General features: G+C 44.0%; 1 protein-coding gene across 1 annotated transcript; it reads right to left on the reverse strand.

Moving 5' to 3' along the window:
• Positions 1 to 7,359: 7,359 nt before the first annotated feature.
• LOC109744667 (glutamate receptor 2.8) lies at positions 7,360 to 11,376 on the reverse strand. The gene is made up of 5 exons (XM_020303822.4): positions 10,972 to 11,376; positions 9,187 to 9,686; positions 8,774 to 9,086; positions 8,254 to 8,666; positions 7,360 to 8,147 (listed from the first exon to the last, which is right to left on the reverse strand). Exons 1-5 carry the CDS (start codon positions 11,264 to 11,266, stop codon positions 7,644 to 7,646), a joined length of 2,025 nt encoding a protein of 674 aa, XP_020159411.1. The 5' UTR covers positions 11,267 to 11,376; the 3' UTR covers positions 7,360 to 7,643.
• Between the last annotated feature and the right edge of the window lie 8,762 nt (positions 11,377 to 20,138).

A 20,138-nucleotide genomic window follows, 5' to 3' on the forward strand; every position in this document is an offset into this window, starting at 1 on the left:
TGCTGCAAGCGGTGCATCTTGCTCGGAGGCTGTTGTCAATGGGTAGCCTAACACATCTATATCCTCTGATCTATCATGTATACTCTGAAGGCTTCTTCCCTATGAAAACATAGCAAACAATAATGTCAGCTTTAGGAAGAACAAATTAAAATCCAATGAACAAACAGATTGGAAATCTCTTCTGGAAGTTTACAATAGTAATTTATAGTATCGCTTGCTGATTAAACAACACCAAAAGTTCATTGACACCTTAAATCTTGGCATTGGTAGTGTTCTGAAAGATCACATATATTGCCATATGTAGCATATTTTTATGAACATGATGATCTTCTGTGTTGTTATTAAAATCTTGGTTGTTAAAATGAGAAGAAAACAACTTGGGGTGGAGAAGACAACTAATTGGAGAAGGTGTACTATGTAGTATGCAGGTTATTATACCATGTAGCATCCAGCATATCTGCCCTAGCTATACGCACGTGTCTCCTTATCAAGTCAAGAATTCGGCCAAGATCATTTGCTTCAAGTGCAAAATTGAAGGGCATCATGTTAGATCTTGCCCTTTGAAGAAGAAGGCCATTAGTGACAAGCAACAAGGGAAGCGGCCACAAGTTCACTCTCATTCTCAACCTCAAGTTGAAGAAAGGCCTCTTCCCAAGAAAACTCAAGCTAATGCTTCTCAAGTTGAGAAATCAAGTGAGAAGAAAGTAAAGAGTAGACGTTGCTACCTATGTCGTGAAAAAGGTCACGTCGCTTCTTCATGCACGAATGGTACCTTATCCAACCCTATTCTAATTGATGATATCTATTCTCTTGGGGAGGATAAGGTTGGCAATGTGTTTGCCAAATTTGTTGGTTCTCAAAGTGGTTTGAAGCAAAGAACCATTTGGGTAGCCAAGCCTATTGTGACTAACCTCTTAGGACCCAACTTGGTTGGGGACCAACAAGCTCAAACTTCATCAATAGGTGATGTTGGAGGGCATTGGAGACTTGGCTACATTATGAAGAATTAGGGGTACTTCATCATTCTTATTTTCTCAAGCCAAGTCAATTGGGTTATCAAGTTTCTATACTATATTCAATGTGCCTCCTTCCGGTAACTTGTACTTAAATTGTTTACATTAAAAGTTACTTTCCCCTTTGCATGTTTTGGTTTTGTTCCTTGCATGTGTTTGTATATGTTGTGTCTCCAAATTTCTTATCTTGAGTAATCAAGTGTGTATGTTGGTTTGCACTTCCTGTACATGTGTGTCGTTCATTGAGCCTTTATGCATCTTGTTTGTATCTTAGTTGGCTCTTGTGAGAGATTAATGGAACATCCCATTTTGGGGGAGTGATGTGCTTTGTGCACCTCACAATCCTAAAAATGTGTGTACATGAGGAATACCATGTAGTATTGATATTACAAGATTATCTAGTCACTATGTGGTATGTCTTCTCATGAGAAATTCAATTTCTAAATAGTCCATTAATTATCTCTTGTTGGATCCTCTTATTGCCTCTTTTTTATCCTTAATTGGTATCACATTATGGGGGAGTAATATGCTATGTGTATATTACTAGCCTAGAAAATGTGTACATTTGAGATATTGTCACCTAGAGTTGATATTGTAAATTATCTTGTTCCTAGGTGGCATGTTAGCTCTACAAGTAGAATATTGCCTTTTGTTTGGTGTGTAGATGATGTCGGATATCCTTGCTATCTACCACCGGGAATTATTTCCAAATACTTCTTGTCTTTTGACAATTGGTACTCACTTATGTGTGGTAGAAATTATTGATCATCTCCACATTGGTGTTTGCTTTTATTTGCCTTATCTCTTGCCTAGGTTTGTGTCAACTACCTTTGTCTTCCATACCACTTGTGGATCTTGTTAATCTCTTGATCTTGTCTAGTGTTTTCTAGATATAGTGAAAGTGGTGATCCCACCTTGTGCATTTTGTATTCAAATGCAAATTCTCTATAATGCACTAGTCCTGGGGGAGCTATCCTATTTTCTATAAAACACACATCTTGCGATCCTATCAAGTGTGTGTTGGTCGAAGGCAAGCCGTTTTCGTTTTGGTACTGTGTGCCATCATGAAACTTTGTAGAGAGCTTGGTTTGTTTGGGACCATCATCTCTTTTGGTAGTTTGATATCTTTTTTTTGAGTGTATCAATGGATATCTCATTCCTTGATTTATCTTCTATGGATATCCTCCAAGTGATGTTTTATTCATTTGGTATCTCTTCTTCACTTGGTATTTCTTTGTCATTTGGTATCGGTTCTTGAAAGTCTTGAGCATGCATATTAACTTCATGTAGTCTCTTTGGCATGCTTTGTTTCTTTAACCCAATATATAGGGGAAACTCCACCAAGTCTCAAATTGGATGAGATGTGCATGAAATTCATTTTCATATCTATATGCACATATTTATGTGGAGTTTGTCCTATGTATATTGGTGTTTCTAACTCTTTGGTCCCAATGAGTTTGGGTACCATTTTGTTTGTGTTGTTGTTCTAGGAACAATTGGAGATGCATTGGATGCTCGGCTCACTCACAAGGAAGGTGGTGTCACCATGTGCTTAGTGGAGTCAAACTAGGATGCTCAATGAACTACTATCTACTACCTTCAATTGGTTTCTTCTACATCCTTCCAATGATATCTCGGTAACAAGTATCTATTCATGCATTCTTTTCTTGCATTCAACCTTGTGTAGGATGCATCTTGGCATGATATTCATTCCATCTTGTGATACTTGTTTCCTTTCTCAAAGCATCACAACGATGATCTCATGTTGCTAGTTGTGATGTCTTTGATGGGTGTGTGGTAGGAATTCATTTATACTATAAGACCATATCTAGCCATGTGCTTTGCTTCCAAGCAAATATCTTATTGGTATATGTATGACTTCCTTTTGGATATCTTGTTCCTTCGTGTTGTAACTATTTCGGGTGTACATCCTTCTTTGTAGATATATATCATCATGATTTCGTCTACCTAGAACCTTATACACTTGAGAGAAATTACATCTCTAGATGATATCCTTTCTTTCACGTCCACCTTGCCTTTCTTGTTATTTCTTTGGTGGCTCCGTGAAAGCTTTTGCCTTGAGTGCGTGTCATATCTCGTTGCATCTTGTTGCACTCTTGTGTGGTGAAGATTTTTTTCCTCATGCTTATCTCTACGAGGCTTTTGCCATCTTAATTGGTATCCCTCGTCTTGATGAGGCTTTCATCTTCTTTCTTCACCATGGGTGGTCGCAAGCTTTGTTGCTAATTATCTTTTTAGTGAGCTTGTTAACCCATTTGCTAGTTGAGTGTGTGTGGGGAGGACATGTCATGCACCGTGTATCTCACTTATCCAAGACTATGTTGATGCTTATGCTCATCCTTACATTAGTCTTCTCAAGTGCATTGCCTTGACTCACACACATCATTTTGGTTGAGCCCATTCTTAAGTTGCCTCTTTTACTTGTTGCTCAACCATGTGTTTGTTGCAAGTACTAGGCTTTGTTTCCTTTTTGCTCACTAGCACTTGTTGTTAGTTTCTATTGATTTTGGGGGAGCTATGATCCTATTTTGTGCACTTTGTATCCAAATACAAAAAAATTTGTGTGTGCACAAATCATGGGGAGTTTCTCTAGTTTCTTTAGAACACTACTTTGCTCTTATCTTAATATCCTTCATTCTTGTGGCTCGTAGGTTCATTGGTCTAGTTGGTTCAATTGGTATCTTTTGATAACTTGCTTCAGTTGGTATCTTATGTTTGCTTGAATGCTTGTTTCTCTCTTTGTTATGTCTTTGTGGCATATCATTCTTTTGCAATCTTCGGGCCTCAATATAGTTTGTCTTCCTCCAAGTATTTACCGTTGGATATGTGTATTGCTTTCCACTCTCTTGTGGAGAAATACACAATTTATGGAGAAACACAATTTATATTGGCCTTCTAAGCTTTTCTCCCATTTTGGCAATCGATGCCAATGGGGGAGAAGTTTCAGAGAGTTTGATGGAGTAGTTTAGAGTGTTTTCTACTCTTGCCTTGGTTTTGTTCCTTAGCATTTGCATCTCATATGCATGCATTATTGGTTGTTGCATGGTATGGTGATGTATAATTCCTTATATAAACTCTCTTGAAAGTGATTGTCATCAATTACCAAAATGGGGGAGATTGAAAGAACATGCGGTGCCCCCATGTTTGGTTTTGGTAATTAATGACAATCTATATGGACTAATGGTTGCCTTGAGTTATATTTGAAGGGTTTGTCCATAGGCTTTTCTTGGGGTCCATTTGTTGGTTTCAAGGAGAGTTTGTGATGACCAAGGTGCTATTAAGGAATTATCCGAAGATTGGTCTTGTGAGTGTTGAGCTTATTGCAAGCATGTCTTGAAGAAGAAGTGTGTGTGATCATTCATGTTTACCTTCAAGACATCATCCAAATGAAGAGAGCTGGAAAGATTCAAGGTTGATCAATACTAAGTCAAAGAGTGAATCAAGTTGATCAACACATAAAGCATAGAAGATGTACCGAGAGGGATCAGGCGATCCCATGGTATGGTAAGCATTGTCCATTACGATTTGTGTACTAACCCATGGTCTACACGAGAGTTCTATGTGGGGTTAGGTATGTTTCCATGGGCTTGCGTCAAGAGGAAGATATTATACAACCCATGGAGGATGATATCAAATGGTGTTCGTCACCAAGTTTGCGTGTGCAAGTTCAAGTGGAGCATCATCAAAGAGATCTTATGCTTGAAGCTTGCCGTCCATTGTGGTGACAATGGATTTGTGAAGATGGGCCGAAGAGTGGCTCACCCATAGTGGAGTATGGGGGAGTAATCCACTAGTCTTCACCGAGCCAACGCAATCAAGAAAGGTGGTCCAGCTTGAGGGAGTCAAGATAGTCATCATCCAGCTCAAGTGGACTATGCGCAAGGCAAAGGTTTGCCCTTGATAGGTTTTCTATTTTACCGGTCTCATGGTAGTTGTGCGAGACCGGGTTATAGGATCGATTGCCGTACTATCAAGGGGGGCTCTCGATTAGTAGCTTGATCGTATCGTTCATAGAGAGCTCAAACCATTGCATCCTTGCATCTTTTATTGGTTCTTGTTTCGTTCTTCTCCTTGTGAGATTTGGATCTTATGGTCATTTTCATGACAAGCTCGAGTTCATCGAAAACGGAGTTTACATGCATATTCTATGATGTTTTCGATGTTGGAGGTTATGTCGGTTCTTCTCGGTTGGAGATTTCTCTCCTCTATTTGTTAGGCATACCTCCCCTGCCTCTTCTTACTATAACCGTTTGATGCTACTCGTTGTCTTGTTTCCAACAAGCTTGAGTTTGCTCAATTCGGAGCTCATATGAAGAAGTTATGGCAGTTCTGTTTTTCTCCCTGCGGTAGTACCGTGGTGGCAGCGGTAGTACCGCTTGTAGCGTTCAGCGGTAGTACCGCTCCAGTACCTCTCTACTACCGCCTCGATTTTGGGTCTACTCTTTTCGTGTCGGGTGCAGCAGTAGTCGCGCGGCAGTAAGGCACGGCAGTTCCGCCTATAAGCGGTAGTACCGCTCCGGTCGGGCGGTAGTACCGCTACTGCATTACTGCCGCCGTACTCTGCTCTGCCCTGCCTCTTTTGGTCCCATGTTCAGCTCCTCCAGCAGTAGTACCGCTGGGGTGAGCGGTAGTACCGCTTATATGCGGTACTACCGCCCCAAGGTTCATGCTTTGTTGCTCCATTTCCCTGCTTCTTCCGCCCGAGCGGTAGTACCGCTCGTGGAGCGGTAGTACCGCTCATGTGCGGGCTGAGCACATAACGGTTGAATTTTTCCCCTCCTTTAAAAGGGGGTCTTCTTCCCCAATGTACCTTATCCTTTGAGCTCGTGTTCTTCCCCCATTGTTGACTTTGTTCGATCTTGCTAACTCTCAATCCCTCCATGGATTCTTGCTAGTTTTTGAGGGAAAAAAGAGAGGAGATCTAGATCCACATTTCCACCAATCACTTTCTCCTCTATGTGAGGGGAACCCCTTGGATCTAGATCTTGGAGTTCTTGGTGTTCTCCTTCTTGTTCTTCCTCTCATTTTCCTTCCTAGCATTAGTTTCTTCGGTGGGATTTGAGAGAGGACTTGGGCACTCCGTGTGCCCTTGCCATTGCATTTGGTGCATCGGTTTGAGTTCTCCACGGTGATACGTGGAAGTTACAAGTTGAGAAGCTTATTACTCTTGGATCCTTGGTACCCTTGAGCTTGTTCCTCTTGGGTGCTTGGGCGCCCTAGACGGTTGGTGGTCTTCGGAGCTCAATCATTGTGGTGCAAAGCTCCGGGCAAGCGTCGGGGTCTCCAATTAGGTTGTGGAGATCGCCCCGAGCAATTTGACGGGTACCGGTGACCGCCCCCAAGGGTTGCCAAAGTGTACGGGTTCGGTGACCGCCCCCAAGGGTTGCCATTTGTACGGGTTCGGTGACCGCCCTCAAGGGTCCCTTAGTGGAATCTCGGCATCTTGCATTGTGCGAGGGCGTGAGGAGATTACGGTGGCCCTAGTGGCTTCTTGGGGAGCATTGTGCCTCCACACCGCTCCAAACGGAGATTAGCATCCGCAAGGGTGTGAACTTCGGGATACATCGTCGTCTCCGCGTGCCTCGGTTATCTCTTACCCGAGCTCTTTACTTATGCACTTTACTTTGTGATAGCCATATTGTTTCTTGTCATATATCTTGCTATCACCTAGTAGTTTGTCTTGCTTAGCATAAGTTGTTGGTGCACATAAGTGAGCCTAGTTGTTGTAGGTTTTGTGCTTGACAAATTAACCGCTAGGTTTATTCCGCATTTGTTCAAGCCTAAACCATAATTATTTTAAAGCGCCTATTCACACCCCCTCTAGGCGACATCCTCGATCTTTCATCAATGGAGTAGATCGGGACACTTGAAACGAAAGGAGGCATGGATGGAAAGGGAGCCGTCCTAGGGCAGATCTTTGGATTATCAATCAATCAAACAAAATAAGGAGAGAAGACGTGCGTGTATTAATCTAGTGACTACGGAGAGCATGCAGATAACTTTTTTTTGCCATCCTCAAGGAGTCAATAAGGCCTAAGGAATATTTGGAAGAGATACACGCTTTCAAGTTTTTTTTTGAGAAATACACGCTTCGAAGTTAGTTACCTGATTTCTGCATTCTAAGATTTTTTCATTGGAATTGTATGGGAGGGATCTGAATTATTGTGTGCATCACCTATATGTGACACATAGAATCGTCTTTGGCCCACCGTATTATGGTACGCAAATCGGACGGTTATAGTATATATTTTCAGAAGATTTTGCAGATCAAGGGCCAGTATTTTCTGATTAATGTGAGATTTTCTAGGTTATTTATCTTTAATTTGGTTAATCCATCATTTACTTTTTATATATAAATAGATGTTGGGGGCTATACATGTCTAATCACCATCTATTTGCAAATGAAATTACAGAACTTCTAGTACATCGGCACTACTTTGAAAACACAAGTATCTGTCTAAAGAGAATATGCACACTGAACACCTACATCTTCTTTCCAAGAGAGTGCGGAAGAGAGAATAAAACTAGTCCTATATGGTCCAAGGTATGGAATGCAGCATCATTTCAATGACGAGGAAGTACTCATGAGCATCTGGTGCTTCCTTCACCTTAGACATTGCGCATCTCAATCTGAATGTGCCCAGCAGGGACAATGCCAGCATGCATGCCATTCTGCTGCGCTGGGTCAGGCTCTGCGTCCTCAGCGTTTTGGCCTCTCATATGGACACCCCCAGAATTATTATTCCCAGCTTCATGGGAGGGCTGTTGATCGGGGCTGGGGTTGCCACCTATGCCATTTTGCAATAGACAGGTGCCACTGTAGCTGACACTTTCCACATCAACCTTTCTAAACTCAGTGCATTTGGCATAAATCAACCTCATAATGCTTATCAGTAGCATGAGAGTTGAAATGGATCCCGTGATGACAAAGAGACCAGAGAAACTTTCGAGAGTGAGAGGGGCAGAGTCCATGTTAGGGACCATGTTAGCACCCATCGGAGGTGAAGCTGGTCCGAACCATTTCCCTTCGATTTGTGAGCCCTCATCCCCTCCTACTAGGCCCAGGATGGCAGTCGAAAGATTATGCACTAGCGCAGAATCTAGACGGAACGCCTAAACATAAGAATACAATGTCAGCAACTTAATTTGTATCCAGATTGTATCGTAGCGCTGCAAGAACAAATCAGGAATATGCAAGGCATTAGGTTGAGTAGCTTACAAAACCAAATCCAGGAGTCTTGTATATGCACCCGAGCATCCTAAAATCATTTTTGTATTGACTCTCAGAGAGGAAAGAAGTTAAATAGGGGATCTCATCAACGATAGCCGATACCCCTCCATTCTTGGATCCCTTCTTCAAAGCTTCAGCATATTGTTCTTTCGTCGTGTAGTTCCTTAACCTGTTTTCATTGATGGTATGATTAATCAAGAAGGACCGCACAAATGATTCATCTTGGTATCCTACAAAGTCACCACTCTTCCGGAGCGTCTCAAAATCTGTCACCGAAGGACGGAGCCTCTTTGTAGTCAGAATGGATGACAAGCTTGCAGTGTAGCTCTGGACAAGAACCAGCACCACAAAACACCATATCACCACAATAATTTTTGACAAGGGGCTTCTAATAGTATGACCTGTGCATGAAATAACCAACATATTTTAATCTGATAGCTGTGGTGAATTAAAATACTTACTATAATGCATCAAATATAGTCAGGAAGTTTAAGCTTGAAGTGCTGACCATGAGAAAATGTCAAAGTGGAGAAAACAAAGTAGAGGGCTGTGCTACACTGTCTCAAACTTGATCCTTGGTACTCCTGATTTCTGGGTAGCTCAATCATCCACACGACAAAGCCAGTATAGAGGAAAAAGACCATGGTTGCAAGCCAAAGCTGCCCATTTAGTGGCTTTACAAATGTCCAACAGATTCTATAGGGTTTATCCACGGCAAGCAGAAGCATAGACACACCAGACTGTGTGTATGGCATTGTAAAGTCGGTGATGGTGACTCGTTCAGCTGTTATAGTCACATCGCCTACTGCACCATCATAGACCTGTTTATCCACCAGAAATTTGGCAGAGATTAAAAGGTATTTAGGTAATAAATCAACATACGTGAAAAATGAGATGCAAGTGGGTCAGAGTAAGCCTTACCCCCAAAGACACGTTGCCTACTAGCTCATCATAAGTACCATTGAAGACAAAATATTCATAGCACGGGAGAGGACATAAATTCCTCATAGAAGCCTCGAAGATATCAATGCTGTAGCCAGTGACATGTTGTTTCTTGGAATTAGGATCAGTAACATTCACAAAATCTCGAAAACCTTTTTTCGGTGGCACAGCAATCTTCAGCCCCTTACCTCCGCAACTATTGCTTGCACCTAGTTTTCTTCTGTATCTTCTATTGGTTTCTGGATTAGGAAAGGTTATAATGTCATTTCCAAGTGTAAAGCCAAACTTGGCATAGCCCCCAGGAACTGTTACGGGATCTTCCAGCCAGAAGGCACACGATGTTGGAGAAATGCTGGGGAAGGAGAGAACCGGGACTTGGTTGCGGCGACGGCCCAGGTGTGTGACATGATCTACTTTGGTTAGTGTCGCAGGGCCCCATATGATGGCTTGCACTTGCCCATGCTTGATCAGGTCCTCGGCTGCCAAAATCATAGAGAATTAGCCAAGCAAATAGCATGATCTTGGAACAATTAAGCAAGCAAATAGGCCTATCATTGCATTATTCATTTAAGTATTTACACCATTGTTTTAAATAGCGAGCTATGCCAAATAGCAGTGGTCCACCAAATCAGCTAGCTATAGTTGGCTATTTCATAACCTTATCGGACAATTGTACATGAATCTTATAGCTGATCATTTAGCGGCACACTGCTCAAACCGCTATAATGAGGCTATAGCCGTCTATTACACTATACGTTGTAGTTTCACGCAAGAGTAAGGGATTATCAGCATCATCAAAGTGACGGACCATATTCTAGAGGTATGTCGTGCATCCGCATAACAAATCCTTTCTACTTTCCTAACTTCCATACATACAAAAATAACTTGAAAGATTTTTTTTGCCCTGGCGCTCCGTACCCACTAGCCAGCTAGTGGAATCGCGAGAAAGAGTACCTTGTGGGCGAGAGCTAAGGAGGCTTTGCCGCTAGCTGCAGCGAGGATGGAGGCCATGGCGGTCCGCTGGGTCAACAGAGGTCAGAGCCTCAGATGGACCATGGGTGGTGCAGCCGTCGCCGATAGCCACTGGTGGCAGGTGGAGTAAGGACTCAGGCATCTCGGAGCCGTGCAGGAGTGGCACGTCTAGACATTGAGGGGGGTGGCCTGCTGAGGCCGCCGCCGGTGCTAGGGTTACGGCGGCTGTACGGCGGAAGCCAGTGGATGTTTGGGTGTGTGCCGTGTGGTACTACTACTAGGTGCATGGGCCCAATTGTCAAAAAAGCAGGTGCCTGGGCCCTGGAAGGCTGGTGCGTTACGTGGGCCAACATTGCACTGAGCCGACTTGATCGATTTAGGGTTTATGAAACGAACCAGAATCTTTTGCTCAAAGAAAAAACCGAACTTTTCTCAACAAAAAAAACCCGAACCAAAATATCTCTCGCCAAAAAACAAAAAACATCATTTTCCTAAAAAAAATAGTCCTAAAACATTAATATGAACGAAATCCTTTCATATTTATCCCAGAATATTAAGTGTGTGTGTGTGTGTGTTTTTTGCGGAGATATTAAGTGTGTGTATTGAACTGAATGAACTTTTTTTTTGTGAAAAAAGGGATTACGAGTTCACTTGAATTGAATGAACTTGTATGTCATCTACTCATATTTAAATTTAAGTCCGAATTTGGATCGTATGGAAAAGAAAAACTAAGCAAGACGACTAGAGAAACGACTGGAGAGAGATATTTAGGTTCGACGTATGTTCTTTTACCAGCATGTGCGGCCGTGGCGAGATCACCGCGCGAGTCTCGTACGAGCAGCTCGATCCGCGCGGCGCCGGAGCCGGCATGAGCTGCGTGGAAGTCGTCCAACGCCTTGGAAATGCAGGCGCGCCTCTCCCTCCCCACGCTCGTCAGGTCCAGCACCACGCCGACCCGCACTGGCGCCGCCGACGCCACCGCTGGCGGCGATGCAACGGCAACGGTGCTGCTCCAAAGCGTGAGCAAAGTGACGAGGACGAGCACGAGCCTTGCTGCCGGCCACACCATGCGCGCGCGCGGTGGCATTCTCCCTACTAATTCGGTGTACTTTACTGTCCGTCTGTGGATACGGTAGGACTGTACTCCTACATCATCTATATATACTATCCGCCGTGTACGTATGTTGATATGTATGTACCGCGCGGCTAGCGACGTGAAACAGTGGCAATGGTGGCCGGTGACGAAATTTCCTGGGTAATGCAAGCAACTAAGCAAGTTCTCTAGAAATGCAGCGAAAGTCTCAAAGTCTCTCTCTCCCCCTCTCTCCGTCACTTGTCTCTGTCTGGTGTGTGAGAGAGATATGTGGTAATCAAAAGTTTGAAGATCTGGCAGCCTCAAGAAGTCACTTGTGTGCAAAGGCAATAAGCGTGGCGCCATACAAAAGACGCCCTCAGCTGCTTGATGGATCATCTTTGGTCTCTTGACTCGTCCTCAAGATTCGGCAGCGGCAGGCATGTGAGTTTCGACGAGGTTTCTGATGTCAGTGTCAACTATCAAGTAGAATGTTCGCTAGGGTAACTGAAGCATACACAAGAAGAAAAAATAACGACAGCCGCAAGAATGGACATACACCTTGCTGCATTAATAGCAGAACCGATGGCGAAGGTCGAGGTAACTAATGGTGACTTGAGGCTAGAGAACAACCGAGGCATCTTCGCAGTTTCATACATAACACCGACAGTTTTGTGTACATCTTGATGCAGACTTGCTATGACTCTTTTGATCCATGGCCGGCAAGGATTTGTCTCCAAGCTAGCTGCTAGCTCCAGTTCCGTGTATAATTCTACCGACGACCAGCTGGGCGTAGATTTTTGTTTGTGAAATTGATGGCATGGGTTTATCGATCCTTGCTACACCAATTACCATGCAAGACCTTTTTGTGTGTGTGGATAATTACCTTGCAAGACCGATGTCTATGTGTGCGTTCTCTTGGCTGTTGTACTATAATAAAACAAAACCCAGTTCATCCGAAAAAAAACCCCAGTAAAACCAAGCAACCTACGAGCCCTTCGGTCACACTATTGAACGGCTCTGACTTGTCGGTCGTCGTCCCACCAATCGACCTTGGTCATTTTCGTGCCTCATTCCGTGAGTGCCACAAGGCCCATGTGAACAAGTTACTGCTCCAAAAACCAAGCCGATTTTTGTAATTTCCAAACGTTCTGAAATTTGCATCAGATCTGAACGACCTGGGTCTCGTTCACTGCGGATCGAACGTCCCTGGCTGGTCCCGCGATAACTCCCAGCGCAAGAGCCCATCCGATGGCCGCCAAATCGCACCTACACCACTAGTAGAAAATAGGGTTTTGGTCCAGGCCGGGTAAGCCCATTAATCCCGGTTCACTCACGAACCGAGACCCATGGGGCATCGGTCCCTGTTGGTGAGGCCAGGGGGCCGGTCGGGTCTCGGTGGCCATTGGTCCCGGTTCGTCTGGCCCCTTTGGTCCTGGTTCCAGACACGAATCGGGACCAATGGGCCTCGCTCCTGGCCACAACCATTGGTCCCGGTTGGTGGCTGGAACCGGGACCAATTGGGGTCCTTTAGTCTCAATTCCAGCCATGAACCGGGACCAAAGAGATGCCTATATATACCCCTTGCCCGCGAGCAGAGCAGTGCACTGCTCTGTATTTTAGGCCGGCCGTGGGAGAGCTTTGTGGTGCTCTAGCTCACCTTCTATGCACATGAGGTGTTCGATGAAATGCCCGAGCCACACTTAAGCTTTCTCCTCTCGAAGCTCCTTGTCCAAGCTTCATTTTCCTCAAGATTTGTCTAGGTTTGATGGTCCGTCCTGTCCGGTCCCCGTCCTCACCGTCATCGATCGCCCGTGCCGATCTCGTCGCCGGCACCACCGTGGTGAGCCTCTTGATCTAATCTTTTTTCTAAAAGAAAAAGTTCTTACTTGTATGATTTAGATAGATACTTGTGTAATTTTCTTACTTTTATTATTGTTTGTTATTATATAGTGCGATGGTTTTGGTATCCGCCTCCGTCGGCCCTCGTCCTGTCTATGATTCGGATGTGGTATATATTATCTTTTATAACTATTTGGTTCATTAGTGTTTATGACAATTATGCCGACCAACGTGACATAGATTTTTTTATCTAGGAGGTATGTGAACCGGAAATTCCAAGCGACCCTATTGTCGAGAGGTTAAATTTAGTTGAAGAAGAAAACATTACTTGAAGGGAAAATTGAAAAAAATTGAGGAGGAGAAGATGATATTGGAGTTGCATGTTGCAGATGTCGTCGATGATCACAAGATCAAGATGGATGCAATGCGCTTGAAGATTAGAAAGATTAGAAAATATGCCATTCATAATGAGGCTTGGTATCATTATGCCGTTGGATCAATTGTTACCTTAGTTGCGATTATGATCGCATTTGTTGTTGCATCGGAATGTTTTAGATAGTTTCAATATATGGTTTAATTAGATGCTCTGGAGAGCTATATGTTGTTCAATGAGAACTATGTATGTACTTTGGTTTTAATGTGATGATGAACTTCTATTAATTTGGTCACTTCTGTATTCATGATGTTCTGTAATGGTTTTTGATACATTAATTATATATAATGCACGCAGATGAACCGACAATGGATGTATGGTGACAGACGCACCTCCGAGTATATTAAGGGCGTGCATAATTTTCTCGAAGTGGCCGAGGCAAACAAGCAGAATGGTTTTATGTGTTGTCCATGCCCTATATGTGGGAATACAAAGTCTTACTCTGACCGGAAAATCCTTCACACCCACCTGTTTTATAAGGGTCTCATGCCACACTATAATGTTTGGACCAAGCACGGAGAAAGAGGGGTTATGATGGAAGACACCGAAGAAGAAGAGCTAGGATGATGACAACTATGTGTCCCTGAATACGGTGATGCTGCAACAGGGGAAGCTGAAGATCAAGAGGAACCAGACGATATGGCCGATGATGATCTTCGCCGGGTCATTGTTGATGCAAAGAGACAGTGCGGAAGTGAAAAGGAGAATCTGAAGTTCGATCGCATGTTAGAGGATCACAAAAAAGGGTTGTACCCCAATTGCGAAGATGTCAACACAAAGCTCGGTACCACACTAGAATTGCTGCAGTGGAAGGCAGAGAATGGTGTACCTGACAAGGGATTCGAGAAGCTACTGAAAATATTGAAGAAGAAGCTTCCAAAGGTTAACGAATTGCTTGACACTACGTACGCAACAAAGATGGTTGTATGCCCTCTAGGATTGGAGGTGCAGAAGATACATGCATGCCCTAATGACTGCATCCTCTACTGCGGTGCGTATGAGGATTTGAACGCATGCCCGGTATGCGGTGCATTGTGGTATAAGATCAGACGAGATGACCCTGGTGATGTTGACGGCGAGCGCTTGGATCATTAAGACGTTCAACTACATCAACCGCGTTAACATAACACTTCCGCTTTCGATCTATGAGGGTACATGGACACACTCTCCCCCTCTCGTTGCTATGCATCTCCTAGATAGATCTTGCGGGATCGTAGGAAATTTTTTGAAATTGCATGCTACGTTCCCCAACAGTGGCATCCGAGCCAGGTCTATGCGTAGATGATATGCACGAGTAGAACACGAAGATTTGTGGGTTGTAATAGTCATACTGCTTACCACCAACGTCTTACTTTGATTTGGCGGTATTGTTGGATGAAGCAGCCCGGACCGACATTACATGACCGCGTTCATGAGACTAGTTCTACCGACGTGCTTCGCACCCAGGTGGCTGGCGGGTGTCTGTTTCTCCAACTTGAGTTGAATCGAGTTTGACTACGGCCGGTCCTTGTTGAAGGTTAAAACACCACACTTGACGAAGAATCGTTGTAGTTTTGATGCGTAGGTAAGAACGGTTCTTGCTAGAAGCCCGTAGCACCCACGTAAAACTTGCAACAGCAAAGTAGAGGACGTCTAACTTGTTTTTGCAGGGCATGTTGTGATGTGATATGGGCAAGACATGATGTGATTAAAGTTATTGTATGAGATGATCATGTTTTGTAAAAGTTATCGGCAACTGGCAGGAGCCTTATGGTTGTCTCTTTATTGTATGAAATGCAATCGCCATGTAATTGCTTTACTTTATCACTAAGCAGTAGCGATAGTCGTAGCAGCAATAGTTGGCGAGACGACAACGACGCTACGATGGAGATCAAGGTGTCAAGCTGGTGACGATGGAGATCATGGCAATGCTTTGGAGATGGAGATCAAAGGCACAAGATGATGATGGCCATATCATGTCACATATTTTGACTGCATGTGATGTTTATCTTTTATGCATCTTATTTTGCTTAGTACGGCGGTAGCATTATAAGATGATCCATCACTAAATTTTAAGGTATAAGTGTTCTCCCTAAGTATGCACCATTGCTACAGTTCGTCGTGCCGAGACACCACGCGATGATCGGGTGTGATAAGCTCTATGTTCACATACAACGGGTGCAAGACAGTTTTGCACGCGCAGAATACTCGGGTTAAACTTGACGAGCCTAGCATATCCAGATATGGCCTCGAAACACTGAGACGGAAAGGTCGAACATGAATCATATAGTATATATGATCAACCTAGAGAGGTTCACCATTGAAAACTACTCCATCTCACGTGATGATCGGACATGGTTTAGTTGATATGGATCACGTGATCATTTAGATGACTAGAGGGATGTCTATCTAAGTGGGAGTTCTTAAGTAATATGATTATTTGAACTTTAATTTGTTATGAACTTAGTAGCTGATAGTTTTTGCATATTTATGTTGTAGATCAATGGCCCGTGCTACCGTTCACTTGAATTTTAATGCGTTCCTAGAGAAAGCTAAGTTGAAAGATGATGGTAGCAACTACACGGACTGGGTCCGTAACTTGAGGATTATCCTCATTGCTGCACAGAAGAATTACGTCCTGGAAGCACCGCTAGGTGCAAGACCCGTTGCAGGAGCAACTCCAGACGTTATGAACGTCCGACAGAGCAAAGCTGACGACTACTCGATAGTTCAGTGTGCCATGCTTTACGGCTTAGAATCGGGACTTCAAAGACGTTTCGAACGTCATGGAGCATATGAGATGTTCCAGGAGTTGAAGTTAATATTTCAAGCAAATGCCCGAGTTGAGAGATATGAAGTGTCCAACAAGTTCTATAGCTGCAAGATGGAGGAGAATAGTTCTGTTAGTGAACATATACTCAAAATGTCTGGGTATCATAACCACTTGACTTAGCTGGGAGTTAATCTTCCTGATGATAGTGTCATTGACAGAGTTCTTCAATCACTGCCACCAAGCTATAAAGCTTCTTGATGAACTATAATATGCAAGGGATGGAAAAGATAACTCCTGAGCTCTTCGCGATGCTAAAGGCTGCGGAGGTAGAAATCAAGAAGGAGCATCAAGTGTTGATGGTTAACAAGACCACTAGTTTCAAGAAAAAGGGCAAAGGGAAGAAGGGGAACTTCAAGAAGAACAGCAAGCAAGTTGCTGCTCAAGGGAAGAAGCCCAAGTCTGGACCTTAGCATGAAATTGAGTGCTTCTACTGCAAACTTGATGAAAGAGCGATATGAGGTAACTAATTCTCAACTCTGCATAACCGTTTCTCTTTTTAATTCCAAATATCAACTCCAGTAGCCCCCAAGTGACGGTTTATGACATCGATCCAAACCGGGACTTAATAATAACTTTAACTTTTACATGCTTAGCCTCCAGGGACCGGGTTACATCTTTAAGATGAACCGGTATTGTAGAATTGCCATACTGTATCTTTCACTGGTGTAGCCCCCAAGGGCCGGTTTAACTTTATAAAGATAAATCGGGACTCTAAAAGAATTCCCATATCAGTACTTTGAGCAAACATCCATTAGCCCCCAAGTGCCAAGAGTAATACTTGTATTGTGCTTGGGACTTGTAGAAATTTCCGAGAACAAGCAAATATGCATTAGCCCCCAGGTATCAGGTGCATAACTTGTTATGTTCTTGGTACTTCAAATATCTACCGTCAACTCATAATATGTCTGTTTCTTATAGGCTGAGCTGAGCAAAAAGGAATCTCAAATCGTTGATCTGCAGGAAAACATCAAGTCCCAGCAAGCCGAAACCTCTAAGGCAAAGGATGAGCTGACCAGCGCTTTAGCCGCTATGGAAAAGCTAAAGGAGAGTTTCACCAAGGAGCGGGCGGATTGGGACACAGAAAAATGCGCTTTGAGAAAAAGAGCCGAGAACGCAGAAGCAGCTCTTAAACCGGTGGTAGATGAGCTGACTGGTGTAAAGCGGCAAGTACATGCTATGACTGCTGCTGTGTTCGGTAAGCCTCCTATCTTTAACTTCTCATCATATCATCTCATTCATTGCCGATTTACTGATGTTTGGAACAATACAGGAACTCGCATTAGCCATCTGGGCTCTGATGTACAGAAGAAGCTGAAGGCTGCCTATACTCTTATAGATCAGTTATATACCGGCGCGCAACGGATTATCTGCACCGCTTCTCACAACAAACCGCCCCCAACTTTAATCAAGGAGACCTTAGAAAGGCTGTCAATGCTGCCTGCCCGGGTAGAAGAGTTAAAGAGATCTGCCGCAAGAGCTGGTGCTCTGACCGCGCTAACCCGGGCAAAAGCATGGGTGCCCGATCTTGATCCGGAAGATGTCAGCAAAGGCTATCCGAGCTTGAAAGAAGACGGATCAGAATTTGGCAATGAGGACCTCCGAGCCATAAACCGGGAAGTACGTCCGCTGGCTTGCCAATTAGCTGAAGAAGCTGATCTTTCACATTATCAGGCAAGTTATGATGTTAACAACAAACGGGGTGCCGCACCAACTCCTGAGGTTCAAAATCTCATCCCGCCAATTCGTAAGCACACTTATGCCCCTGACATTGAACCGTCCACCCTTATAAGCGACGAAGCTGTGTTCCAAGCCCTAACTGGCATCGACTGGACAACTATTGACTTCCAGCCGCTGGGTAGAGACGAAGAGGATGACCCGGTGCAAGATGATCCGCAGCCGTTAGGTCAAGCTGGAGACGAATCATGATCCGGAGGCCGGTTTAGTCTTCCACGTGCTGCAATGCTTATTGAAAAACAATTATCCTTTTGGGCACTGAAACGCCTTGTAATAGGCTAGTTAAAACACTTGGTCTGTTATGCCTTTGTGCATATTTATTTGTGCCTAACACTTGTTAATCCGCCATGCTTAAGACATATTATGTTCATAATCCGTAGCGATTTACTCAAGCTATTCCTGCACACAAGAAGTTGATAGCGTCCTGGCGGTTTACCGCCGGACGGGCTATGATGCCCAGATATATAGCCAAGGTTTATAACCAAGGCTTGTGGAAAGATAATCAAATATGAAAAATAATTGATACCTGAGACCTTGAGTCATAGTGTTGGTTGACCAACTGTTGTAATGAGGGTAATAACCCGAATCTGGAGTAATGATAACTCCTTTCATACTGTGCCGGTTTATGATAAAACCATGCCAGGTTGTGATAAACACCAGCTTATACAATGCTGGCGACTTAGAGTCGAAACCAGACTGGGTTAAGAAACCCCGGGTTATAAGTGATTACATACTGGCAACTTGTAGTTGACAGCCTAGCCGGGTTGATGAACACCGGTTTATCAAAAAACATCATAAGTCTTATCAAAAGAGAGAAAAACTTGGCAAAAAGCAAATGAAAACTTGGTCGAGGCTTTTCACGGGCTGCCAGGCCCCAAATTCGAGGCTTTTCATGGGCTGCCAAGCCACTAAGTTAAACCATTTCACAAAGCCTTTTAAGATGGTCCTCAATCCTTAACCAATCGTCGTTTTAACTTTGACAAGTTCAGGGTCTCATATAGATTGACTTGTCATAGTTCGACGGGTCATACCAGGTTTACCTGGACGGAGTGACTTACTTAAAAAAGGCAGGCTAACCCGGGGTTTTAGGTGTATACACCAGGCTTCCAAGCTGTGGCTTGATAGCCTATTACAAGTGTAGATTCTTTGTTCATTTTCGATAGCAAAGAATCCCCAAGCAATATTTTGAGCTGTGCTCAGTGGGTGCCTATGTTTGAGTTGTTCTTTTGCAACACTCTCTTTGGCCCCGGAATAATTTGGCTTTGAGCCGATCAAGAGGTGTGACTATGGTTCGAATACGACCAAGCCCCCAAGTGATTTGTATATAAAGCTTTATAAGCTGAATCAAGGTGTAAACCGGACGCCGCTTTATGAACAGAAGCCCCCGTGTAACCACACATGATATAAGAAAACAACAGATACCCCGGTTTAGCTGAGGCTCCGGTTTATTATATTGATCATAATATATACATTGTCATAACTTACATGAGCAGAGCCTAAGGCTCAAGTATAGTAAGGCCGAAGATGAGCGATATTCCATGGCCGGTGGGTCTCCTCCTCCGATTTACGTGAGTCTTTGTGCTCTCGAACATCTATAAGGTAGTATGACCCGTTATGCAGATTCTTGCTGACCACAAAGGGTCCTTCCCAAGGCGGGGATAACTTGTGCATATCCGTCTGATCCTAGATGAGTCGGAGCACCAGATCGCCTTCTTGAAAGGTTCTGGTTCTAACCCGGTGGCTGCGATAACGCCGCAGATCTTCCTGATAAATCGCCGAATGGGCTGCTGCAGTGTCTCGCTCCTCATCTAACAAGTCGAGTGCTTCTTGTCGTTCCTTCTCATTGTCTGCTTTGACGTACGCCGCCACACGGGGCGAATCATGACGGATGTCACTAGGGAGAACCGCCTCCGCTCCATAAACCATGAAAAAGGGCGTGTAACCCGTGGTTCTGTTAGGCGTGGTATTGACACTCCACAACACAGAAGGTAACTCCTCCACCCAAAAACCCGGCGTCCGCTGCAAAGGAACCATAAGCCGGGGCTTGATGCCTCTCAAGATCTCTT

The sequence above is a fragment of the Aegilops tauschii genome, chromosome 7 (assembly GCF_002575655.3).
Source record: "Aegilops tauschii subsp. strangulata cultivar AL8/78 chromosome 7, Aet v6.0, whole genome shotgun sequence".
Taxonomy (NCBI): Eukaryota; Viridiplantae; Streptophyta; class Magnoliopsida; order Poales; family Poaceae; genus Aegilops; species Aegilops tauschii.